Source organism: Liolophura sinensis, chromosome 10, assembly GCF_032854445.1.
Source record: "Liolophura sinensis isolate JHLJ2023 chromosome 10, CUHK_Ljap_v2, whole genome shotgun sequence".
Classification (NCBI taxonomy): Eukaryota; Metazoa; Mollusca; class Polyplacophora; order Chitonida; family Chitonidae; genus Liolophura; species Liolophura sinensis.
The window spans coordinates 34,283,258-34,311,185 of record NC_088304.1 but is presented as its reverse complement, the minus strand read 5'-3'; the positions used below and the strand labels follow the sequence as shown (position 1 = coordinate 34,311,185).

The window sequence follows — 27,928 nt, the reverse complement described above, 5'->3', positions numbered from 1 at the left end:
CTTTGCTATACAGTACCATTAGATCTATATTCTTCATACATAGATGTACACATACCATATGACAAGAGGCAGCCAGCTATTAACACATTATATATCACCTCAAAATTATAAGTACGCAACGAGTCAACATTCACTGCACACCAATTTGATAATACATGCACGCATCATACTCAGTAATCGGCATTAGACATTCCATAAGTCACAGGTTTATTTGCTCATGCAAGCACCATAGCCAATTTAAAGAAATCTCTGCCCAGTTTCCATAACATTTATCAAGTCATATTGATCATTCTTCACATATCTGAAGCATGAAAACTGTGAACAAAAGTGGACATGAAATATCCAGAACAAGGCATTTCATTTTGTTGTAGCTTTCATGTTACTTTACAACACAACACAATATTCTTTCATTCCTCTAAACAAAATAAACCTTGTTTCAAATACACACTTTAAAGAAGCCAAGTAGACCGGCTACTTGTTCAAAATGCACAAATACAATCATTTGAACAGCACGCTTACCTACACTTAGGCACATGAACACAATGCGTTATTTACAGCATCAACTTAACAAGTACAGCATTGTATTGGAAGGTTAAATTATTTACAGATAGGAAATTTACATAGGGCCGAAGAGTGCTGAACAGGGGAGATAATAACCTGCGGTCAATGTACTCTTCTCTAATATAGGGGCAGGACTTGTACATGTACAAAAAAATAAAAAAAAAAAAATAGGTGAAAAAATAACACTTTTTTTATCAACCTTGATAACTTATTACTTTTGCCATAAACACAAAAAACAATCTTATGAAGTTGATTCCTTCAAAAACAAATTTTTTATCAACTAGCATAGCAAAATTTCAAAAACATCATAATGGGTGCTCAGATAGAGTAAAATATTTGCATGTTGCGTAGCATGTAACATTTACATGTTTAACAAATATATATATATATATATATATATATTTACCTAGACGATCCATAACTTCAACATTAACACAAAGTTATCCCCCTTGTTAGCACTGACATGACTAACAACTGCATTTAAATGCGATTCGCATCAGTGAATATACCATACACATGTACTGAAGGGGCTCACGGTTATCTAAGGGCCTAAAGGCACATTAAATAGTTGGAAGTGTATTAACACAGGCATAACAACATCCAAAATGACTTGCATGCCAACTTATCAAGGGGACACTACCTGCTACATGTACTTCAGCTCAGCAAAGGGACATTACTCCGCTAACTCATCTTAGCAAGGGAGCAATACTCTGCTGCAACAGCTTCAGGGGAGACTACCCTGCTACTTCAGCTCAGCAAGGAAGTATAATGCTTTGCGTCATTCAGCATAGGGTTGAAGCCATCCACAGGTAAAAGCCTATTGAATAATAAATTACACAGAAGCAGTTTTTCTATTTAAAGCTATTTACAATGATTGAGGAATTTAATTTCAATCTTGTACAAGGTTGCTGGGCGTGGAATAATTTGCTGACATAAAGCTTTGAAAGAACTGGCATTTTTACTTGTCTTATTTTTTCCTCTTATTCACATAACAGTTAAAAGCTAACAGTCACCCCAGAATGGCAGGCATGAGAATTCTTGTTCATTTCGACCATTCCCTGCCATACATTTTGTCATAGTGCCAACTTGCTTGCTGTCTCTTCAAAGATGTCGATGTAGCTGGGGATATCTCATCAAGCTGTAGAAGTGACTGGTATATTGCTCACAACACTGACTTCTGCTGATGTCAAAATACTGAAGCCCGCCCTGTTGATCCTCACAAAGACCACATAGAAATCCCACAGACATCTGTCAACACTGGGTGGCAGTGACTGAGTACGACAGGTAATCCAGCCTGAAAATGACAAGGCTGCCTGTCTGTTGTCTGGTTAAACCAGAGCCGGCAGCTCAGACAGAAGCAGACGGATGCTGCAGGACAAGTTCTGGAACAGCCTGGTATAACAGCAAATGCTCACAGCAATAAATCACATGTTTCTGCTATCATCACCGCAATCCAGCCACAGAGAAGGCTGCATGAGATCCTGTAAGAGCCAGCCAAGGGAGATAACTCTTACTGCAGTTGGGAGGCAAGGGGGGATAATGCTTACTGCTGACAGACTTTAGCCTCTGTGCTAGCATACAACAATTCTGTCAAGTTACACTCCCAGTACAGGTCTCTTGTCACCCGTATATATTTGGGCAGCAGGCCCAGTCTTGTTTCTCTTTATGCTGCCAGTAGCTTTCACGGTAGAGGTGCATCAAGCCGCCATGGTGCTTGTCCTCGACCTGCCTGAACCACAACGGTTCGTAGGACGGGTAGTCTCGCCCTGTGTAACACAGAAGAACTCTTTTTTATTATTTATTCACTTGATTCGTGTTAACCAAAGCACTCCACAGTTTTTCACTTGTATGACTTCATTTCAGAAACCAAATTACCTGAAGTACCCTAACTGACCTAAAAATTCGACCACAAAAGAGCATTTTTGGAGGTAAATAAATGTCATGAGATATTACTTCTGGTCTTAAAATTTACATTTTACCAGTAGAACATCTCCAAACACCTCTTCAAGTACCTTTCTAAAATTGATAGAATTCCCAGAATCTGGAAGAATCAGCAACTTAATCCCAGACGAAATATCAGGTCATTTACGTACCTGACAAATTTCCTAACTAAAAGCCTCAGTTGGAGCAGCAAGAGCTGGATTCTACTGGATTCAGCCTCATTGACTGACAAGAGGCCCGACAGTCTCAACAAGTCTGAGCTGTACCCCGGCGACACGAGTAATCCGCACAAAGGTTATTTATCAAGGATTTACACATAATCACCGCCTATATATATGTAAGTGTTTGTTGTTTCATCCTTCAAAATTCAGAGAAAGGTTGTGGTTAAATGAGTAACCCAGTCTAACATCTGCTTACAGCTGATGCTTGTTCGCATGCTTTGGATTTAACAAAAATACATCTGCTGACAAAATCTTATCACACTCAGACAATATCAGAAGCAGTTACTGTACTGATGATGAATCAGAATCAAGAAAATATCTGAATACACAAAAACTAAATCAAGAATTTTCAGGAAAGAGTTCAACAAAAATTTTTATCAAAACTGCACAATATTTTAATTGAAGATCAATTGAGTTATGATCTATAAACATCTTTAATGACGGCCTAGCATAAACACATAACTACCGCTCCCACCTTCTGCTGCAGCTTTCTCCGCCTCGGCCTCTCGTTTCTTTCTCGCCGTCCTCTGCCTCTCCTCCAGCACCACCTTAGTTTTGTTGGCCTCGTCCCACCGTCCCTCCTCCATTAGGCGCTGGTCAGGGCGTCGTCGTGAATCAGTGGGTGCAGTGCCATCCTCCCACTCGTTTAACTCTATGGCCAGCTGCGTGAAGTTGTACATCTTCTCACTGTTTGGTCTGAAGGGCAGTGTATAATCTCATTAGGCAGTTTACTCCAGTCTCAGGAGTTCACACAGGTTTAGGCATGACAAGCTAGAAGTTATCTCAAGTTAGGGGCCCTCGCAAACTAACAGATTTCATCACAATTAATGTAGTAAAGTGTGCTATTGAGTTGTCGGATGTTTCTACTACTGTAAAATCATGTCTCTTAGACTTGTTAGTTTGTGAGAAACCCCACCCATGGGAATTCACAAGGTTCCATACTGGTGGAAGACAGCAGCCACATAATACAGGTCAGACGGCACGTTTGGCCACATGATCGTCATGATATTTTCACTCAGTTACATGTAGATATCACTTTTGTTATTACATTTTGATATCTCACACATAAACACCTTGACGTTTAAAACACTTTGCTTTGTGACATTCCAATCCGAGCTCCTCGGAAGACGTCACAACACAAGTGTACTCAACTCAAACACTGATTCTTACATGGATGTCACACAACAAGATATCATAGAAGACGTCAAGCTATATACACAAGTCTGTGAAGGCCTATAGTTAAAAACATTGTTTAAACTTGTTAAAATGCACAAAATCATGACATTATCAAAATAAAAATAATAAATAGCATATTGCGCAGTGAAGGCTGAATACCACAAATATTTTTCTCATGAAATGTGGAAATAACCCACTCAACGCTTTGTGTCATCTCCATATATGGTATTAATATCATGATATTAACCTTCACTCTGCAATATCCTCTACATACTTAGGTCTATTTGGAATTTCTTGGCATATTCCTATCTATTATAGAGCGAAGCTTATGGAGAACTCTTCCTGCTTAAAGAAACTCAGGTCCAAGGTATGAACTCTACTGTCCATTTCAGACTTTGCCTTGATGTTTTGTGGGCAGGCTGGTGACGTAGGTTCCATGCATTATAATACAACAATGGTCAATTCACCTCGGGGAGCAAATTGTCCAGAAAAATGGTGCCCTACGTAACTTACGGTGGAGGTTTGCGTTTCCACAGCAGTTTATGAGGACCTGTCTCAAACACAGGCTTGCCCTTGCTTTCCTGAACGTGGAGGATACGGGCCCCTTCCATGTGATCATCCCACGTGCCCGTCAGCACCCACTGTGGGTTTCCATACTTGTCAGTCACCACACCTGTCACCTAAAAGGCAGGTCAGTCTCGCTTATAGTTATCTATATACTTTAATCTTCCCCAACTTCCATAATGACACAACAGTTCTGTGGCTGGAGAAAAATGGCATCAACAACAGACATTTAGCAAGTTGCTAACAAACTTTACCACATGTGACGTACACACATTGTATATTAACACAACATCAGACACAGTGTAGGAGTCAAAGACAAGCAGACTGTAATTAACGTTAGATTGTGCAAATGGTCACATGTGCGCTATCAACTGCTTATGACACCTACGCTCCTTAAACAGGTCGAACATCCACAAATACCCTGTGAATGGCTGCGTGTTCCAGACATTCTCAGTTAAACTTAAGACAAATGAAATCACAATCAGACTGAAGTCATTTTGCAAAGAGAAAGGTAAAATCAGACAGCACAAGTCTTCAAAATCTCAATTATTCAATAACTTTCGCATAAAGCAACTTGTTGAGAATGACAAAAGAAATAAATAAAAACGAGTTTATTTCCTGTATAGTTTTTCAGCGTTTTTTTTGGTTCTTTGTTTTTTTCACGTGAAGTTGCTTAATTAATAACACCATTTTGTTCACACAAATGTACACTACACACACCATCAGCACAGAAGATTAAATGCCTCTTGTGAAAGATCATCAACAAAGTTCCTCACAAAATGACAAGGCCATTAGAGTTAAGTCTCACTTTTTCCAGAATTCATCACACTATACAGTTATCATGTAAGATGTTACACATGTACTGTTTGTGACAGATCATAAAAAATAAAATGAGCCCACACTCACATGCCTATTAGGACGGCATTTTACATTTTCCAGAATTCATCACACCATACAGTTATCATGTAAGATGGTACACTTGTACTGTTTGTGACAGCTCATAAAAAATAAAATGAGCCCACACTCACATGCCTATTAGGACGGCATTTTACTTCCCCTGAATTCATCACACTGTACAGAGACAAGATCCTAGATGCTACAATTGTATCTCTTGTGACAGATCATGAACAAACTGAGCACAAACAAACACGCCTAATGTGGGGTTGTCTTACTTTTCTGGGGGGTTCCTTGGAGAAATAGCTGTATGCCGAGTAGTTGAGGTGGCATTTCTCCCCAGTGTTGTGGTTAATGATATCCATGTCTCCGTGGTTGTCCACCCAGAGACGCCCCACAATGATGTTATGGACAGTGGAGGTGACTTTCCTCCAAGTAAAGTGACATCCTGTCTTTGTAAACTCCAGGTGAGTGATGCCTGCCCACAAAAACAGTCTTTATTAGAACTCACTGGAGATTTCAGCCACCCTATTCAGATTATTTGAGATATGTGATATGAATGTTTGCTTTAAAACATGTAAACGTCCATGCTGGAAGTTTTTATATTCTTGCATACTGGAAGGTTGCAGAGATTTGCTGCATAAATCTGTTCTACATTTCGCACATAAAAGACAACATTCGGTGCAATTTATAAAACTTCCATTTATTTATTTGATTCACGTTTTATTCATACTCAAGAATATTTCACTTATACGACAGCGGCAAGCATTATGGCGAAAGGAATCCAGGTATCATGTAACTTTCAACTTTTGAGATAAAAGTAGATTAGACGGGTTGGCCAATTCAGGACTTATCTACATAGTCTACCCCTGGAATATGTTTCAATAGACACATCGCAAACATGCACAAAAGATCAAAAAATTACAATTGTGCATTTCGTTTCCCTTACCATTTCCCCCTGTTATCGTATTTGTGCCTAACACCTGGTTCCCCTGTTCATGACTTGGTTCCCCTGTTCATGACTTGGTTCCCCAGTTCATAATCTCAACACTGTTTTTGAAGCACATGGATAGTTTCCAGCCCTCAGCCTTAAAACAGGTCTTTTTTTTGTTCATTTATTTATTTATTTATTTTTCCATTTGAAATATTCTAAAAAATTTCATCCTTATGCCTAGAATGCAGCATCAATATCAATATTTATAGTGCTACCTAGCTGTAACACCATCCTTAAGACACCTGACAAGACACTTGGCAGTGTGGCAATGTACTGTGGCCCATATTCAATAAAGAAAGAAAGGCTGAGCAAGAAATAAAAACTTATGGTCACACTAGGACTTCAAAACCAATTCACTTGACCACAATTGGAAGAGACTAAGTCTCTTTTCCTCTTTCTGAAATATATAGTCTGATTTCAAGAAATCGAAGGCATGTCGGGATGTTGGAGAAGCCAACAAAGCTACAGCAGGAAAATACTAGCACAACGCTAATGTTTTCGGAAAGCAAAAAGCACACTGAAAGACAAGTATCCAATTTATGGCATAGATTTTGTACTCACCTAAAGGCAAAATCTGTAGGTACTTCCCCCTGAATTTACTGGTCATGGCAAACTCTTGCCACAACTTCCAGCCTCTACCTTCAGCGTGCGTGGCCGCGATTGGTGGATGGTGACTCACCTGTACACAACAAATGAAATGGATATGATAAAGCAATGGAGGCAACGAAAGATCATGCAATGAATGCAAGGCGAGAGATAAAGTATTACGTTAACAAACTGAAATAACAAATCAGTGTTTTAATTAGCCAGCTTGTCATGGTACATTTACACAGACAGGGTTTTTACACATCAAATTTCCTGACTAATTAAGATAAATACCCTACACTACATATGCCTACAGCAATGTAAAATGATCTTATTGAGTCAAATTCACGCATACAAAGCAGTTTCAAACATGTAGGAAAACATTTTTCTCCACAAGAATGTCAGCACACTACACACAGTAGCTGAGACTGCTTCTGTAGTTTCCATTCCAAGGCTTTTCAAGGCTCAACTACAAACCCATACTCCCTACAGCCCATACGTTGCTCTCTACTTTTCACTTTATATCACTGCCACCACTAGACAAGCTTGAACTTTGGAGCCTATCAGACACATGTCCAATACTGGCTAGTAGTGGTAGTGATTTAAAAGCAAAAGGTAGAGACTGATGGATGCATCCAGGTTTTGCAAACCCCGGAAATGTTACTTTCAAATTTCTGTGTTTTCAAGGCCGTATACAAACCTGTTCTGAGATGGCCCTCCAGCCGAGGTCATCCATGCGGTCACACTCATACGTCTCCCCGAGGAGCGGGTTGAATGGCTTGCTGGTTCTGTTGGTGGTGGTTGAGTAGGCCGATATAGTAAAAGCGGCCAGGTAGGCCATCTGCTCGTAGCTGTCCTCGCAGCGAGCCGCAATGTCAAGGCACTCCGTGTACTCAAAATCTTCTGTCAGACGTTGTAATAACGATAAAGGTTCACTGAAATTTACCTGTGAATGCAAACATGAAATGGTATGTGTTGTCATGCGCTTAAGTACAAGATGCTCACCTGGAAAAACAGTGATTCCAGGTGGGGAGGTGGGGGGGTCCTCTTTTACCTGATTTCATTTTCTGTCTTTTGGGCAGAATAAATAAATTGTGGCCATAAACTAATAAGAACTCTGTACAGAAGTGTTTGTGGCCACCAAGTGCCACAAACAATGAAAACAGAGAACAGCTACAAATTTCCTGTCCAAGGCCGTTCTTCAACTTGTCTCCTAGCAACTGAAAAAAAGATCCTCAACCACAAAGCCACAACCTGCTCTCTATCTTATTTTAGCACGCATCTATGCAGGTGATCAAACATTACAGATGCCAGAATCATCATGGTAACTGTAACTTACAGGCATAGGGATTTTGGACAGCTCCTTGCCAATACAGTTCTTCATGATGCTCCACAGGTTTAGGCTGTAGTTGGGTTTCTCAGGTATGGTTGTCCGCCGGGGTTTCCTTCTCTGGACTCGGGGTGAGGGCTCTGGGGTGTGCACGTCACTCGCTGGCCGCATAAGCTTATCCTTACTGGCCTGACGTTTGTGTTTTGCGCCAAGACGTAACTGAAATCAAGAATTTATATCATAAACTAAACATAAAAAGGGTATGCATCGATCAAACTCGTTTTAGAAATTTTACAAGTTGCCACAGAACATTTTATCAACCACGGACACACTTATATTGTACAGAAACAATGATTGATCAGAATAAAGGAAATTGGTATCAATCCAAAACTTATGCACATATTCACCTGATTTGCGATCTTGATCTCAGAAAACACACAAAGTGGGCCTGCAGGGATATGCCTTGCAGCCCATATAGCACAAAAAGAAAAGTGTGACGGATGGACACAGAGACACACATACTGATATTAATACCCATCCTTTTGCTTTGGGCTGAGGCTTTGAGATAAAGAAATGGGACTCAATTTTGATGATTTTTACTGTTGTCACTTTTCACATGAACTGAACATGAAACACTTTTACAAAACTTATATGATAAAAACTGCCTCAGAGTTTATAAACTGGAAAGGCGCTCAGTCTCCCCCAACCCCGAGCCAACCTGTTGTACACTCCTATCCTAGCAACCTAATGCCTTGTCTATTCCTTCCTCCCATGCTACCCAACAGAAAAGAACCCTGTTTGGCATTACATTCAGCACACCTCCCACCCCATCCAACAGAAAAGAAAATTGGATGAATTGTCAGCACACCACCTCATCTCATCCAGTAAACATAAACCTGGTTTGACAACAATCTGCACTCCTTTAATTCTATTTATTTATCTGATTGGTGTTTTACGCCGTACTCAAGAATATTTCACTTATACGACGGCGGCCAGCATTGTGGTGAGTGGAAACCGGGCTGAGCCCGGGGGAAACCCACGACCATCTGCAGGTTGCTGGCAGACCTTCCCATGTACAGCCTGAGAGGAAGCCAGCATAAGCTGGACACAGCGACCACATTGGTGAGAGACTCCTGGGTCAGTATGCTGCTCTGGCACGCTAACAAAGTGAGCCACGGAGCCCCCCCCCACCACCTTTAATTCTACCCAATACAAAGGAACCTTATTTGGCATGCCCGTCAGCACCCCTCGCAATCACCCACTGTCTATTACCACTGTCCTCCCATCACTCGACCCCACATGTATAACCCCATATGCTCTTTACCACATTCCCTTGTCCATTCCTCACCTCCTCCTCCCCCCAGCCTACCTTAGCATCCTCCTCTTCAGAGTACAACACCCTTGCCTCTTTACCACAGCACTCTGTCTGCCCACCCAGCCTAACACTTCCCTCTGTCCATTCCCCTCCTACTTCCCCAGAGATAGCTTACTTTAGAGTACAACACCCTCCCCCTTTGCCCCCGCACTCTGTCTGTCCACCCACCCTAAAACTTCCCTCTGTTTATTCCCTTCCTACTTCCCCAGGGATTGCTTACTTTGGAGTACAACACCCTTACCCCCTTTACCCCCGCACTCTGTCTGTCCACCCACCCTAACACTTCCCTCTGTCCCGTTCCCCTCCTACTTCCCCAGAGACAGCTTACTTTAGAGTACAACACACTCCCCCTTTGCCTCCGCACTCTGCCTGTCCACCCACCCTAACACTTTCCTCTGTCCATTCCCCTCCTACTTCCCCAGGGATAGCTTACCTTGGCGTCCTCCACTTTAGAGTACAACACCCTCGCCTCTTTACCACGGCACTCTGTCTGCCCACCCACCCTAACACTTCCCTCTGTCCATTCCCCTCCTACTTCCCCAGGGATAGCTTACCTTGGCGTCCTCCACTTTGGAGTACAACGCCCTTGCCTCTTTACCGTGGCACTCTGTCTGCCCACCCACCCTAACACTTCCCTCTGTCCATTCCCCTCCTACTTCCCCAGGGATAGCTTACCTTGGCGTCCTCCACTTTAGAGTACAACACCCTCGCCTCTTTACCACGGCACTCTGTCTGCCCACCCACCCTAACACTTCCCTCTGTCCATTCCCCTCCTACTTCGCCAGGGATAGCTTACCTTGGCGTCCTCCACTTTAGAGTACAACACCCTCGCCTCTTTACCGTCGCACTCTGTCTGCCCACCCACCCTAACACTTCCCTCTGTCCATTCCCCGCCTACCTCCTCAGGGATAGCTTACCTTGGCGTCCTCCACTTTAGAGTACAACACCCTCGCCTCTTTACCGTGGCACTCTGTCTGCCCACCCACCCTAACACTTCCCTCTGTCCATTCCCCTCCTACTTCCCCAGGGATAGCTTACCTTGGCGTCCTCCACTTTAGAGTACAACACCCTCGCCTCTTTACCGTGGCACTCTGTCTGCCCACCCACCCTAACACTTCCCTCTGTCCATTCCCTGCCTACTTTCCCAGGGATAGCTTACCTTGGCGTCCTCCACTTTAGAGTACAACACCCTCGCCTCTTTACCGTCGCACTCTGTCTGCCCACCCACCCTAACACTTCCCTCTGTCCATTCCCCGCCTACTTCCCCAGGGATAGCTTACCTTGGCGTCCTCCACTTTAGAGGACAACACACTCGCCTCTTTACCGTGGCACTCTGTCTGCCCACCCACCCTAACACTTCCCTCTGTCCATTCCCCGCCTACTTCCCCAGGGATAGCTTACCTTGGCGTCCTCCACTTTAGAGTACAACACCCTCGCCTCTTTACCACGGCACTCTGTCTGCCCACCCACCCTAACACTTCCCTCTGTCCATTCCCCGCCTACTTCCCCAGGGATAGCTTACCTTGGCGTCCTCCACTTTAGAGTACAACACCCTCGCCTCTTTACCGTGGCACTCTGTCTGCCCACCCACCCTAACACTTCCCTCTGTCCATTCCCCGCCTACTTCCCCAGGGATAGCTTACCTTGGCGCCCTCCACTTTAGAGTACAACACCCTCGCCTCTTTACCGTGGCACTCTGTCTGCCCACCCACCCTAACACTTCCCTCTGTCCATTCCCAGCCTACTTCCCCAGGGATAGCTTACCTTGGCGTCCTCCACTTTAGAGTACAACACCCTCGCCTCTTTACCGTGGCACTCTGTCTCTGATTCGCTAGAATACTCTCCATCGGCAGGCACACCAAAACTGTCCATGGAGAAACCACTTGGCGTCCGTCTGTGACAAACAAAAAAAATGGAAGGTTTCTGTGATCAGCATTTGAATATCCTAACATTTTCCACTATCCACATATTCTCTGATGATTACCGAATCAATCTTATCAATTGGGCCAATTCTGGGAATTTTCCAATTTCGAGGTTACAGTGGAGAAAATCAGTACATCTTAATAAGAATGGGTACAACAGGTTCCTCAGTTTTAAAGGTCTGGCATAAAACAGGAGCATTAGAATGAAAATTGTACAAAAAAAATGACAAACACACGTCTTACCTTGTAAATCCTTTACAATAAATATTTCAGGAAATATGTCATATTTGTGGATAATATTAATTACCGTACCCACAAACGTTCAAATGTTCCAATTAAATGATCTGTCCCACCCTGACATAAAGCAACCAATGTGGACGCATGACCTTGATTGGTCCATAATTGTTCAAAATGTTCTGTTCACAAAAACAGGCAGGGCACAAAGTGAACAGTTCAATATTTCCTAACAATTCTTGTGGTGGGAGACAATATCACAAACTGATGACAACTAAATTCCACAGTCTGCAGCTTGGTTAATTCAAGAAGTCAATCAGAAGACTGGAGATACGTGTACTTACTTGTGGACTTTTTCATTGGAAGGCAAAGCCACTGTAAACTCTTCTACAATGTTCTCCACAGCATCCACAAAGTCCATGTCTTCATCAGAGGACAGGTGAGAGGCTGTGAAATAAGCAGAGGACAGGTGAGAGGCTACGAAATAAGCAGAGGACTGGTGAGAGGCTATGAAATAGGCAGAGGACTGACGAGTGGCTATGAAATAAGCAGAGAACTGGTGAATGGCTATGAAATAAGCACACAGTCAGTGAGTTGCTGCAAACAGAATCGTGTCAAAGAATTTTCTAGAAAACCTGATTACTGTCAATGAGAAATTCAGATGTTAATTATTATGATCACATTATTAACTCTGAAATGAGCACAAGGAAAATTTATCTGCATGTCAAACATAAATTATGAATATTTACCCAGGTTATCAATGTGACTGATATGGGCTCACTTTCAGGTTATCACTTTTACACTGAACCTCTAAAAAGGAGTTAACAATTTTCTGGATGAACTCTCACCTTCTTCCTTCATGGTGACCTTGGAGCCGGCAGGGATAGACTTGCGCACCTTGTTCTCAAACGAGGCCTGTTGTTTGGCCAGGTGTTCTACCATTTCCTCTAACTTCATCCTCTGCTCGTGCTCGCTGTGTAACATGCGTTGCCAGCGCCGACCCTGCGCCTGAGCCAAATCCAGGTAATCAGAGCAAGCCTGTTACATGAGAACAAAGACAAAGATACATGAAAGATGAGTCACACCAACCTTTTCTTCAAGTGCTGGGGCCAGTTTCATGAAGCTGACTTAGTGTTAAGTTGCCTTTATCTAAGTGCACTTTTTATGTCCACAACATGCATTGTCATGGTATTTCATGGCTTACTTAGCTAAGTGAGATTCATGAAACCCGCCCCTGGGGTTATATACTTTAATCCTTTTGAACCTTTTTTCATGTTCGCAAAGCATTGTTCTTTGTGAACTGTTATAATTATATTTTTTGTGAAGCCCTGAAATTGGCCAATCCAACCAATGAAGTTATATCTCCAAATTCAAATTACAAATAGGCAAAAAATGCAATGAAAGTTCTTCTTGCACATGTGAAATGGTTGAGGAATTAGGGAAACTACTTTTTCATGGTGGTAACAACAAAGTAGTTAAAATTCTTTCACTATCCCTTGAGGGATTGCTCATTTTTCACAAATACATTCCAATACAAAATCCTCTTGAGTTACCTTTGTTTACCAATAAATATTACCAATGTTTTCCAATACAAACTCCTTAGGAGTCATCCTTTGTTTTCCAACAAATGTTATAAATATGTTCCAAAGAAAAATCCTCAGGTGTCATCTTTTATTTTTCAACAAATGTTATAAATATGTTCCAATGAAAAATCCTCAGGTGTTATCTTTTGTTTTTCAACAAATGTTATAAATATGTTCCAATACAAAATCCTTAGGAGTCATCTTTTGTTTTCCAACAAATGTTATAAATATGTTCCAAAGAAAAATCCTCAAGTGTCATCTTTTGTTTTTCAACAAATGTTATAAATATGTTCCAATACAAAATCCTTAGGAGTCATCTTTTGTTTTCCAACAAATGTTATAAATATGTCCCAAAGAAAAATCCTCAGGTGTCATCTTTTATTTTCCAACAAATGTTATAAATATGTTCCAATGAAAAATCCTCAGGTGTCATCTTTGTTTTCCAACCAAACGCTACAAAGGACAATGATCACGGAGTTTAACTCATGCGAAATACAACAAAAAGTAATACAGAGTTTCTAAAAGAAAATTTGCTAGAAAAAACCTTCATTAACTAACTTGTTTGTGACGTCCATAAGAATAGCTGTGGTACATGCGAGTAGACTCATTGAATGTAACCCAGTTGGGAGCCAGCCTCACCAGCCCTATACAAAGGGAGGCAAATCTTGTAACTAATGGAACAGCTGCTTCCTCTGCCTATAATTATCTAAACATTTTGACTGGTGACTTACACCATACTCACTGTACTTAAATAACAATACCAGCTCTGGTTACTCCTCATCACTTGAGTTAGGGTACCACTATTCCAAGATGTACAAGATTTGCTTCCCTTTGTAGAGGGCTGGTAAGCAACACTGCAGTTGTATGCCATTTTATATATTTATTTATTTATTTATTTATTTATTTGACTGATGTTTAGCCTGTACTCAAAAGTATTTCACTTATAAGATGACCGCCAGAATTACAGTGGGAGGAAACCGTGCAGATCCAAGGGAAATCCCACGACCATCCACAGGTTGCTGACAGACCCTCCCACATACAGCCGGAGGGTAAACCTGCATGAGCCGGGCTTGAACTGACATCAACCTCATTGATGAGAGGTTCCTGGGTCATTGTGTCGCGCTCGCACGCTAACCACCTAGGCCACAGTGGGCCCCTCTTCCATTTTATCCCGCATGTAGAATTTCCCTCTAATATGAAAAACTACGAAGAAATATGACAGTGTTTGAAGACTCTGAAAACCATTTATAGGATTAAGATATTGTGCAGAGCCTGAAAACTTACCGGTACTTATACGTTTTCACCTCATGTTTGCCCTTAGTACATGTAGGGGTGATGGAAAGCTTACTACTAGTTTGTCTGACTGGTCAGTATTTACATGTAATTACCGGTAAAACTGTATGTAAGGACACCATAAACTGTATTTACATGTACATGTATAAAGCTTCAGGTATATATACCCAAATTCTTTTTTGGCCAAAATGAAACCTTAATGGCTACGTCAAAAGGTGTACTGCTTTTCCATGTGCTTTCCTGAACACCATTCCCCTACAGTAATATACAATACGACTGTGCATGCAGCTTACAATGAGGTCCTGATAAAACTTTGCTGAAAATGTAGAATATATCAGAATATTGTAAGATATAAAGCAAAACCAAGTGTCTTTGCCAACCCATACTCTAGCTGCCCGTCCAGCAAAATACCTGTAACCCTTCATATAAAGCTGGACTTTTAGTCAATAACTTACTTTTTGACACCTGGTCAGGTGTGATGGTTTAATAACTTCATGTCAGGATGAGCAGGACAGATACATGTCATGTGACAATATGTGGGTAGAGCTAATTTTATCACGGTGACATACATGTGATTATCAGTCCAGCCATAAAAACATTCAGATCCTGCTTAACAACACCTGATAAATCCAAGGTCAGTTGTCAGGCTGTAGGCTTAAGCGAGACTTCTTCCCTCAACAAGCTTCACAAGCTGATTTCAGCTTAAACATGGGTGTGTAACTGTTCTTGGTAACCTGCTGTGAGTACAGTAGAAAGGGTATGAATTGTGTGGGACTAAGAGAAAGAAGGCAAGGGATTTCTTCTTTTGGCTAGTACTGTAATTCTTCAATCTGTATGATTGTTTGCAAAGTGTTTATTCAAGCACATTCTGAAAGAATTATTCTGTTTTGACTGACAAAATGTCACTTTTTGTAAAGTCCTGAAACTGGCCAATCCAACCAAAATCAAACTAAACAAGTATAAATTGCACTGAAAGTTGCCCTTTGATATGCCAACAAAAAGTTGAGGGATTAGAGTTCTACATGCTTGTACACTTGTACTCTTAAACCTTACAGTGAAGGTGCATAAGTACTATTGTCTTGGCAATCAAGTCTTGTGACCACTTTGAGAGAGAGCAATTGGTATACAGTTAACACAACGCAAAACCCTGAGGTGAAGTTTGTTTAAAAGTGACACATGAAAACGAGTTTCATAACCTACAATTCTCACTCTTGAGCCTGCACAAAAGTGTGATTTTCACGCTTAGAATTTGCTTTCTATGTGAGATCTCAACTCAAGACTTAAATGAGCCTGGAAACACATGTTTAAATGTTTTGCCACAGTAGTTAACATGAACTCTGCTAAACCACCAAAGCTTTGTGAAACTGAGAACTTGTGTCAGAATTCATTACACTATAGACACTTACATTAGCCTGACTGAACATATTAGAGCATCAATTAACAGAGGATTTACATCCAAGATTAAAAAACAGGTCATCTTAGAGGTGTGTTGTGAAATTGTGAATAGATTAGTACTAGCCTAATTCTACAACTTTTTCACTCAGTAATATGTACAGTTCACGTATTAATTCAGCGAGTCAAGTTTCTGCTGTCATTGAGGGGTGAAATCTTGCTTCTTAACCAGGCCTGAAGTGAATCCATAAAGTCTTTGTACATGTATATTTACCTTATCATCTCATAAAAATTACATTCAAGTGTATAAATGTTCATTAAATTAGTGTGAGAAGTCATATATGTGATCAGTGTGATAAGTCATATATGCAAGACAAAGCGGAAAGTGTTACATGTTCTTTGATATGTTACCCTTTCTTTTGCCATAGCAAGCAGCTTCTGTCTCAAACCTCTGCGTGCTAATCTTCAGTGAAAATACACTAAAACAGTACACTTAAACAGCAAGTGTCTAGCAAACTAGACAGAAAAACAATTCATTTTTGTGTTTATGTTCAACCTTCACTTTGCTATTCTAAATGTCCTTTGTCCATTAGCTAATTCTGTTCACAAATTTTAGGTGCATAATACCCTTTTGTCAAGTGCATATGTTCATGTATGCTTGGGGTTTAATGCCATACTTAAAGAATACATGAAACACTTTGGTTTTATTTCTTAATGTGCAGATTGTCATGTGTAATAACATAGAATAGTACAAACAAATTTTTCAACTTTCACTTTGGGGGTAAAAATGGCTTCAAAGTACAGTTTTCTCAAGGCCCCAGAGGTCAGTACGGAAATTACACTTTGGGTGATAAAATGGCTTCAAAATACAGTTTTCTTAAGGCCCCAGCGGTCAGCACGGAAATTAAGTAGCTTGCAGCTGTGACGTCAACAATGATCCCTGTTTAAAAAGTACTCTGTTGGGGGACAGACCGAACAGGTCCGGCCACATAGGGTGGGGTGTGGGGAAAGAACCGAATGGGGGCGGGGTGTAGAGGCGCAGACGGAACAATAAGCTGGCCTGAAGAAGCCATGCAGTCTATGTGTACATGTCACCTTGCCCACATTGTAGCAAGCTCACGAGCTCAGAGCACTTCGGGGGGGGGGGGGGGGGGGGGGGACATGCACAATATAGAGGGGTAACTATATGTACAAAAATCCCCTCAACATGAAATTTTTTTTAACAAAAATTCCAGGGCATAATTTTTTATTCATTTCACATAGAAACATAATCTTTCTTTTATACTATGTATGTATCCATGAACAATTGTAGCTGACTGTACATACACTGTGTACTCCTGTGGCAGGGCCTGTCCATGTCACAAAGTGCTGTCACCACTTAAGTGTTATGCTGAAGACACCAGACATGACACTGCACCCAGTCACATTATACTGACACCGCAACAACAAGTCCTGTTTCCTTACTCTAACCTCTTAGTGCTGTGCACCAACAGAGGTAGCAACAAGTACCATTTTTTAAAAGTCTTTTCTATGACTTGAGCCTGGTTTGATCCCGGGTCTACCCACTCCCAGCCTTTTGCCCCACTACGTGATACACCATCCCTTCAGAGTTTCTATAGTGTAAAGCATCCCATTCTTCCCCTAGTGTCCACTGTCCACCAGAACATATAATACTGTTTAGTACGAAAGGATCACACAATGTGTTGGCAAACTGGGTTACTTTGGTATTTGGAATCTAATGCCTTGACACACATACAGGACAGAAGTACAAATAATCATGTCCATGTAAATTTCCAAATTGACAGGAGAACTGACTCCAAGCCAAGTCTGAAAAGCTTCAAGAAAACTTCCATGTAACATGGAAGTACACGAGTACACATATGTATGCATTTCTGCCCTGGTCTGATCGTTTGTACTTACGTTGATCATTGCGTTGGATGTTATCCGGAACAGAGTGGCTCTCTCATTGACAGACTTGATCTTGCTGGACAGGTCTCCGCTGTGGTCCAACTGCTCCAGCTCACTTAGGGCTTTCTGCAGGGCGGTGCCGTGTTTGGCTATCAGGTCGTTACATGTGTTCAAGTCCTCCAGTTTGGACGTCAGCGTCCTCAGGGTTGTCTGAAGCTCGTTCTTGTCCACCTTAGGGTGATCGTCTTCGTCGCTGTCTGTAAGTAGGCACAAAAACGGAAGTGGTCTGAAAACTTCTTTGATTTGTGTTAAACACCATTGCTGAGATTATCGGAAGAGGACACTGGGAAGAGACCTGGGGAAACTACTGCTCTTCTTCAGGTACCTGTCAAAATTCCTGACATAAAATTCAAGAATTTGAAGGAAGAGCTGGCTTTGAACATCTGACCTAACTGTTTCGTGAAATGGGAAATTCATGCCAAAGTCCAGTTAGCCACTGAGGGCTCCAAAAAAGGGGTTGTTTCACATGACTGCTTCAAGAGCGCACTCCGGGATATATCACTGCTACAATGGGAGTAAGATTCATGGGTGGAGTACAGGAATGTCCCATGCCAGGCAGGTGAAGTAAAGCCACAGCCAGGACAGTGAAGATTACAAAGTTTATAGGGAAGTTTCTGAAGTCTTTCAGGATTGAACTACATACCTGATTCCATAAGTTTAATTGCTTTAGCTTTGGCAAGCTCCAGAGCAGTCACCCATTTTTTGCCTCTCGACCTCGGAGCTGGCCTTCAGGTGGAAGCTCTGGGTGCCTCCGTTAGAGATGACAAAGGTGCAGGAGTCAGAGTCTGTGTGGATGAAGGCGTTGGCCAGGTTGATAGTACCACGGCAGGTGTGAGCCATCTCCGCCTGTGTCCTGGAAACGTGCAAGTACAAGTATACATTTCACATGAGTAGAGAACATGGAAATGCCTCAACAGCATACATATATATAGTTACCTTTCATTTTCGGTAGACGTTTACAATACATGCTTACAATATGACTAGATAGCCCTCAGACAAAGAGTAAAGCAGGAATCCCTCAACAGTGTACAGAGTGAATATTTACTAGCACATGTATGTGTATTTGCATTTAACTTTTGGAAGACCTTCACAATGTGCTTACAACGTGGCCAGATAATACTTGGACAAGAAAGGACTTCAGCTTGAGCACAATGCACATGTACATGTATGATGTGTCTTCGTTAATAATATTCCACTATTTACCTTGAATTCAGAATTGGCTAAGCGAGTAGTTGTACATATGACACCAGTGAGCTAGCTTCAAAGATCAAAATTTAAATTAACAATATAGCCAAATAATTTAAATAGTTAGTACCAATACTGATCCTGTACAACACATGTAAATGTCTCGGCAAATTACATGTATGTTTTTTTACCTTTCCTTTTTTTGTTGTTGAGGGGTGGGTGGGGGTAGGGAGGGTTTACATGTACAATGCACCACAAGATTACCAATACTGTACATCCCCTTTACATTAGTTCTCTTGTTTTTAGTGAGTAGAACATCTAGTAATCAAAATTTCGTCCATGGCTAAATTGCTCAATCTGACAGATTCGTCATGTGCCACTGATGTTTAATATAAAGGGGTTTTGATGCCTCTTCGGAAGGACAGGATGAGATCCTCCTACCAATTACCTTTGGTACTGAGGCTAACGAGCTCGTCTGTCGGAGATACATGAAAGCAAAAATTTAGCTCAATACATAAAGTACTGAAATCTTGAATTTGATAACTTACGGTAATTAATATGTACACACAGCATCCCCTGTGCCACAGTGCTTCACATGCTTGTCAATATTGACTTCAGGTCAATACACGCAGTACATTTACGAAAAGTCACCCCTAACATGTATTTCAACACTGATTCTACACAATGCACTGTCATGAATTTGGTCATTTACGGTAATTAATATGCACACAGCAAATCAACAATGGAGCATTTCCCATATTTTAATCAATGTCACTCTTGTGTTCAACATATGTGCAAAACCTGAGCTCAATACATGTGGTACTTTTTAAGATATCACCCGCTGGCGTAACATTATGTTTAACACACATTAATACACAATACAACAAGGTCATGAATTTTGTAACTGACTGAAATTAATACGCACACAGCACACTTGTAGGCCAGTACTCGGCCCATCTCCTGCAACAGCTGATTTTCAAGAGATGTAGAACATATGCATGTACTACAAGTAATTGTAAAGTCTTCAACCTGGCCATTCTCACAGCATGTGTTTTATGACTTTTTGTTAATACACACAACCTTTGTAACATGAGACTGCATGTGCCAAGGGGTTCCGTTTGACTTGCTAGATATACAGGAAGCATCACATTAACAATCATCAAGTACATGTAGATGTACAAACATGTATGAAAAATGTGCTTCATGATTAAAAACAGACACTCTGTAACTGTTATTAAAGCAGTTATGAATTACAGGTACTTGACTCATTTGTGACAAATATCCCCTTAATCTGGCAGTCTGAGATAAACTTTGCATTCTGGACAGGTGACAAATGTACACCTGAATTGGGAGTACAAGTTATTTATTTGATTATGCCTTATGCCATATTCAAGAATATATCACTTATATGACAGCAGTGAGCATTATGGTGGGATAAAACTGGACAGAGCCCCTGAGAAACCCGTCTGTAGATTGCAGGCAGACTTTCCCAAGTTCAACTGGAGACAAAGCCATCATGATGCTACAAATCGCCACCTGTGTGCCTGTACAAGACAGGCATAATTTGCTTGCGACAGTCACAACTGGTATGATGGCTGTAGAGGAACAGGTAGTTTCGTTTAGTTCAGATGTATATTTCTAACACTGAGTGGTTTTATCTTGAGGACAGGTGAAGTCTGTTTATGGGGTGATCAGGTAAACTATTTATTTTCCAGCCTTGTGAAGTTATTAGATCACAGGTAATTGCAGACCAAACTGGAGATAAAATCTTTCGTAGCGCGGTAGCATGGACTAATGTGCCATCTCCTGTGTACTTACAGGATGAATGTATTCATGAATTACTGTGATGCAACACCACACTGGCAGTATTTCAGTCATACGAGCTGTAGTTAGTGTCTGTCTAGCATATGTCTTCAGATAATACTGAACAATACACACATTCAGATATTAACACTGGTATGTGTATTAGGCTAAGACTGGTACATTATTAGCCCACGACTGGTATGTGTATTAGGCTAAGACTGGTAGATGTATTAGCCCAAGACTGGTATGTGTATTAGGCTAAGACCGGTACATCATAAACTATGCTAAGACTGGTGCATCATAAATTATGCTAAGACTGGTACATCATGTATTAGGCTAAGACTGGTGCAGGCATTAGGCTAAGATTGATGTATGTATTTGCCCAAGACAGGTATATGTATTAGGCTAAGACTGGCACAGGCATTAGGCTGACAGTGATACATGTATTAGGCTAAGACTGGTACAGGCATTAGGCTAAGATTGGTGTATGTATTAACCCAAGACTGGTATATGTATTAGGCTAAGATTGGCACATGTATTAGGTTGACAGTGGTGCATGTATTAGGCTGACAGTGGTGCATGTATTAGGCTGACGGTAGTGCATGTATTAGCTTGACAGTGGTGCATGTATTAGGCTGACAGTGGTGCATGTATTAGGCTGACGGTGGTGCATGTATTAGGCTAAGACTGGTACATGTATTAGGCTGACTGGTGCATGTACAAGGCTAAGTCTGGCACATACATTAGGCTGACAGTGGTACATGTATTACGCCAACACTGGTGCAGGCAATAGGCTAAGATTGATGTATGTATTAGCCCAAGACTGGTATATGTATTAGGCTAAGACTGGCACATGCATTAGGTTGACAGTGGTACATGTATTAGGCTAAGACTGGTGCATGTATTAGGCTAAGACTGGTACATGTATTAGGTTAAGACTGGTACATGTATTAGCCTAAGACTAGTGTGTACCATAGGAGAAGACTTGTACATGTATTGGACATGTCAGAATAGGATTGGTACATGTACCTACATCACTAGGTCAGCACTGATAAGCGTAGAAGTATTTAACTGGAGAAGAACTGACCGTGCATTAGTTGGGAGATGTACAATGCACTTGTATGTATGTCAGGGTCAGTCGTTGAACTCCGTAAAGCTGCTAATGACAAGCAGGTTGTCTATTTTAACCCATGGCCTCAGTGATAAGAAGAAAGTGATATACACATGGTACTGTAGCACTATGACCTTAATGTGACTTTAAAAAATAAAATTTCTTACTTCTATTGATGAAAGAGTAAATAGTAAAGTTGACGTGCAGATATGTATTAAACATTTCATTTGCTGGCTGCTTTTACAAACTCACTTTCCTAAATATCGCATTCTGTATTTCATTTTTCATCGATACATTAACCATTACAAGGGCATATCTAGGAAAACATTAAAGGTTCTGATGCCAAAGAATGAAAGGAATTTGCATAAAAACTTTTTAGTGGTAAACCATCATATTTTTGCTTAATTTACTTGCTCGTTTTAATACAGCTTGTTCAGTTTGGTCGGCCAACAGTTTGGTAGCCCAAACTTTGTCCAGAACCAAAGTGACTCCAGGTATGGCTCTGCATTAAAGACACTGTCACCTTTGTATGTATTTATTTATTTATTTATTTGATTGGTGTTTTACGCAGTACTCAAGAATATTTCACCTATACGACAGCGACCAGCATTATGGTGGGAGGAAACCGGGCAGAGCCTGGGGAAAACCCACGACCATCCGCAGGTTGCTGGAAGACCTTCCCACGTACGGCCGGAGAGGAAGTTGAACTTGAACTCACAGCGACCGCATTGGTGAGAGGCTCCTGGGTAATTACGCTGCGCTAGCGCGCTAACCAACCCTTTGTCTGTATAATATGTATATAAACATACCACAGGTATATAACAGTTGGTATTTGTCATAACAGAGCAGTGTTACATTGGTATTGTATACCACACAGAGACATTACCAGCCCTGTATTGTTATATTAATTCTCTTCACATGAATGATACCTGGACGTCATCCTACAGAACAGTGAATAGCCCCATACATGTATCTGTATTAGGACAGCTGTGACCTCACGACATGTTCACCCAGAGTAATATCCAAGATCAAGGCAAAGCATCCCCACTTCATTTACACTGAAAACATCCGGCATACAAAGCCAGTTCACGGTTCTTTCACCAGTCATACAGCTGCAGAGAGGCCATGAAAAGCTAAGCTGTTCAAATTAGACACCTTTGGCGCAATACTCACATGTGCATCCACACATGAACACTGATATCCATTTCTTTTTTTTTTTATTTTTATTCATTTCATTGATGTTTTAATACTCTAACCATGTGCATTAATAACTCAACAACATAATGCATTAACAGTATAGGAAACCAATGATTTTCTGTGTTTACACAAAAATAAACAATAAATAATGAAGTCATAATCAGCTCAGGAAAATGATTTAGGCAATATAAAAGATACAGCTGATTGCTGACAGCTCAAATTTTAATAAATGTTGCATTTTACTGTAATAAACCAATCAGAAGATATGAATGTCTAATCTTGAAAGACCTGGAAAACTGGTGACCACCATGCATTCTCAATAATATCAATCAAATTTTTAGAAAATGTATACCATGATGCCTTGCAGGGGCCGTTGTCTTAAGTTGAACACTCTGTGGGGAGTAGGGGATTACTGGTAGTTGATCAGTGACATCAGTTCACATCTCCGTCACACCTCATTGAGCCTCACCAGATTGGCATGACGGGAAGAGACACTCCCGAGTTTTGAAAATATTTAACTTTTTGTGTGATTGGACAGCTGTTTTTCAATGGTGCCAATCGGGACCGGTAGATCCAGGATCAATCCTTGGTCGAGTCACACCTAAGACTTTAAAAGAGGAAGTTGTAACTTCCTCGCTTGGCATTCAGCATGAAGGGGATAGTGCAACGACTGGTTGACCCGTATCAGTATAATGGCTCTGGCGGGGCGGCTTACTTGCCTTCGGTAAGTCGTCTCAGTGATGCAGCACTAAATAAAAGAGTGGTGGAAATCCGTCCTGCAACAAGGAGGCACATTACACGTGCTTGCACCCTAATGATTCCTTCGTCGTCATATGACTGAAAAATTGTTGAGTACGACGTTAAACCCCAAGCACTCACTCACTCAATGGTGCCAATGTCGTTTAAAACTCACGTTGTTGCTGCACACAATGGTAGACTAGAACCGTCATAACAAGCATCATTCGTAACTTTTGAGCATACCTTCAGAGTGATTAGTAGATAAATACACGTGGGAATTTGAGAATTCTTCTCTTTATTCTAGACATTTTTTGGATGCTGAACATCCAATGCTGGTATGTATTGTTTTGCATCTGCAAATAACTTTCCATACCTGCAGGTATCAGATGAAATCTACATGGTTTGTATTCTCGTCTGGGAACTGGGAAATCAGACTTTTCACATTTTCAGTTGGATCTAACCACTTGAACTTTGTTTTCCAGAGCAAACATTGTTTATATATTTTCTGTGGAATTACCGATGCCATTCACAACAAAAGGTACTTCTCAGAGCTCGACATTCTCTCAAGGTCGTCTGCTGCGTATATCAGTGGGTTTTGAAGGCAATTGTATGGTAAAGAAGTTTAAAGGACGGTTCAGCTAATTTAATGAAACATATACATGAACGTACATGTATTACTAACTTTTTCTTGAAATGCCCGTGGTAATAAGTTGCAAACTATCTTTCTAAAATGAATCTAAAAAGAGTGTAAACCGCCCCCCCCCCCCAACCCTCCTCATTCCCACTGAAGAAGACACGTGGTCTGTAATAAATGGAAAGTCTGCCTTCAAATCGATATGTATGCTTTATCGTTATGGATGTGTTATCCACACATGCAAAGCACGATTATTATTTCAACGATCAAACGGCAATCATCCATGTGCCATTCTTGTATGGACCACATACACGAGTGGGGAAGACGCGGTCGGTAGATTCAAGACAATCTTGCGAATATAAAGCCTAACGCGGTGAGGTGTTGAATGCTTCCCTGTAAATAATGCCACACAACCATCAACTTTAAATATTGGATAGCATAGTTTGTAGAATACAACCTGGAAAACAGCATGGTAAGTGTTTTGAGAAGGGAAATAGCAAAGATATATTTTCACTACATTCATGATACGGTATCTATATTTTTATCTTTTTTAAACAAGCTCATATACTGAAAAATGACAATGTGAGTTGCCTTGTACAACCTGTCAGGAAAGGCTGGCTTTATAGACCAGGGTAGGCCTATGGGCCAGCTGGCACAGCGATGTCACCTGCAGTGAGCGCTTCAAAGGAGACTTCTCTGATCTACCAGCTTACTTTCAATGTGTCTCAATTAGCGAGTGTCTATGATTATTGAGAAGGTATGGTAAAACTGTGGCTAGGAAGACTTACAAATGACAGTTTTATTTAACTCATTGGTGTTTTATGCTGTACTCAAGAATATTTCACTTATACAATGGTGGTCAGCATTACGGTGGGAGGAAAACGGGCGCAGCCCGGAGGAAACCCACAACCATCCGCATGTTGCTGGCAGAAATTCCCACTTAAGGTAGACAGTTTTCAGTCATCTCTAAATATTTTAATCGTTATGTCTTTTCAGAATTCTTGGAAATAGAGAAAATGGACAAAATTACTGTCCCCATAACTTTTTATCACCTGGCATTCAATAAAACTTCTCCAAGTTTAGTCACTCAAGCAGTGCATTTCATTAAAAGTGTAGGTAATGTCTTACTTCACTTGCATGAAACCAATTAGTTACAAATACAAGAATTTTTTTCTTTTTTCTTTTTCCCAATAATACTATTACTGTGTACAAGAACAGCTTACCTCACTTATACTAAGTGATCCTGGTTTATTCACATGACCTTCAACCTAATCAAACTGTCGTATTTTTTAAACATATTATATACGAGCATCAGCAATGGTGTCACAACGTTCTCAAAACAAGAGACACATGTGATAGTCTTTTTCCACGCAACATTATATTGCCTAACTGTAAAGATTTATATAAAAATACCTAATGAGTCATTTCACACATAAAACTTTCTCAAGATTGTACAGAAATTTTTTGCCAGAAATTTAAAGTGTTGCCAGTCCTGGCCCTGAAAGGTGATTATTTACCCTCACCTTTTTTATTTATTTGATTGTTGTTTTATGTCGCTCTCAAGAATACTTCACTTATACGACCGCGGCCAGCATTACGGTGGGAGGAAACAGGGCAGAGCCCACTGGTACCCAAGCCAACCTGTAGGTTGCTGATAGACCTTTCTACGTATCGCCTTCATCCTGTCTATTTTATTTTTAGGCCAAAAAAATTAGGTCAGTTTTTGCCAACATCTTCTTTCATCAATGTCAATGAATCTTTTCATCACCTAGAATTAGAGCTAATCTTTTCATCTCAAATAAGGCAGGAGATCACAATTTTTTTCTTGAGTGAGTGAGTGCTTAATGTCGTATTTAACAAATTTTTCAGTCATATAACGACGAACAAATCCTTAGAGTGCATGTAATGTGCCTACTTGTTGCAAGATGGATTTCCACCACTCTTTTACTGAGTGCAGCTTCACTGAGACGCCTTAGCGAAGGCAAATAAGCTGCACCGCCCCAGCCATTATACTGATACCAGTCAACCAGTCATTTCAATATCAGCTTCGTGCTAAACGCCAAGCAAGGAAGTTACAACTTAAGACTGGAGCTATCTTTAAGGGGGTGGGGTAAAGCATCAGATAGGTCACATATGGGAACGTGGGACCATCACAGGTGTGTAGTCACAAAGTCATTAACGGCTGCTAAACTTTGACTTGTCTTCAGTCTTCACCTCAGAGGAGAAATCAAAACCAGGAGAGCATTCGCTTCTGCTGCAGAGGGAAAACAACTCAATTCCCACCCCAATCCAACACCATAATCCTTCTAGGCAAACAAATTCATTTTTTTTTCCCTTTCCAAATCACTAATACAAAAACACAATTTAGACTGTGAAAAGGGTCCACATGTCTCCATTCATTCAAGTCTGACCCCTTTTGTTCAACTTGACTGATGAATGTCAGAAATTTAAAGTAGCACATTAAGTGCACCTAGATGGACAACACACACTTGGACAGTCTGTGTAAGTTTACTGAGGTTTTAAGAACTGTATTTGAATCTATATTACTGTGCAACCCAGTGCAGTGTTCTTGTGTCACCTGATACAAATTTGTAAAGCAAATCGTTTAGGTGAACCTGAGCAAATCTTCTCCCCTGACACACCAATTACAATGCCTTAAACATTAACAGTGCAATAAGTTTAAAGGCACTGAATTGATGCCTAGTAGCAATTCACACCACAAACCGCAGAATGGTCAACAAATATTTCAACCCTTAACCGGATGTCAGTGCTCTGCTCAACACCCCCGGGTATTATCAATGAACACATCTATTGCATTTACAACAACAACACTCTGCTCACCTGTAGTACGAAAGCAACCCATTCTGCAGAACGAACCACCGCTTCTGGTAGCCTTTGATGTAGTTTGTCCATTTATACAACCAGCCCCTGTAGTGATCGGGGCCTGCCGGCAGATTTTTGGAGTCTGCCATAACCGCACGCACCGGTGTATCCAGGATTACGCCTACAGACTCGAACTTCAATAAGTCCCAGCCGTCCTGCCACAATTTTTCCAAAATGGCTGCCTACCACGTCACATTCCACTTGTTGCTCGCATGCGCCATCCGGTAGAAAATAAGTGCCCTCGTTTTTTAGTCTACTTCGAGCAATTCTTGATGCCATACAGTACAGAAATCAGACGAGATCTCTTTAACAGAAAATTAAGAATGAAATTAGCGCACTTTTGT

At 41.0% G+C, this 27,928-nt stretch overlaps 1 protein-coding gene across 1 annotated transcript; it reads right to left on the bottom strand.

Annotated features, from left to right (window-relative positions):
* Positions 1–983: 983 nt before the first annotated feature.
* Positions 984–27,673, bottom strand: LOC135476322 (oxysterol-binding protein 1-like). The gene is given in 14 exon segments (XM_064756316.1): positions 984–2,327; positions 3,199–3,419; positions 4,413–4,579; positions 5,636–5,835; positions 6,913–7,030; positions 7,637–7,882; positions 8,276–8,485; positions 11,406–11,535; positions 12,142–12,244; positions 12,646–12,835; positions 17,986–18,230; positions 18,677–18,734; positions 18,736–18,886; positions 27,543–27,673. Coding segments are annotated over 14 exon segments (2,316 nt in total). The 3' UTR covers positions 984–2,181.
* Between the last annotated feature and the right edge of the window lie 255 nt (positions 27,674–27,928).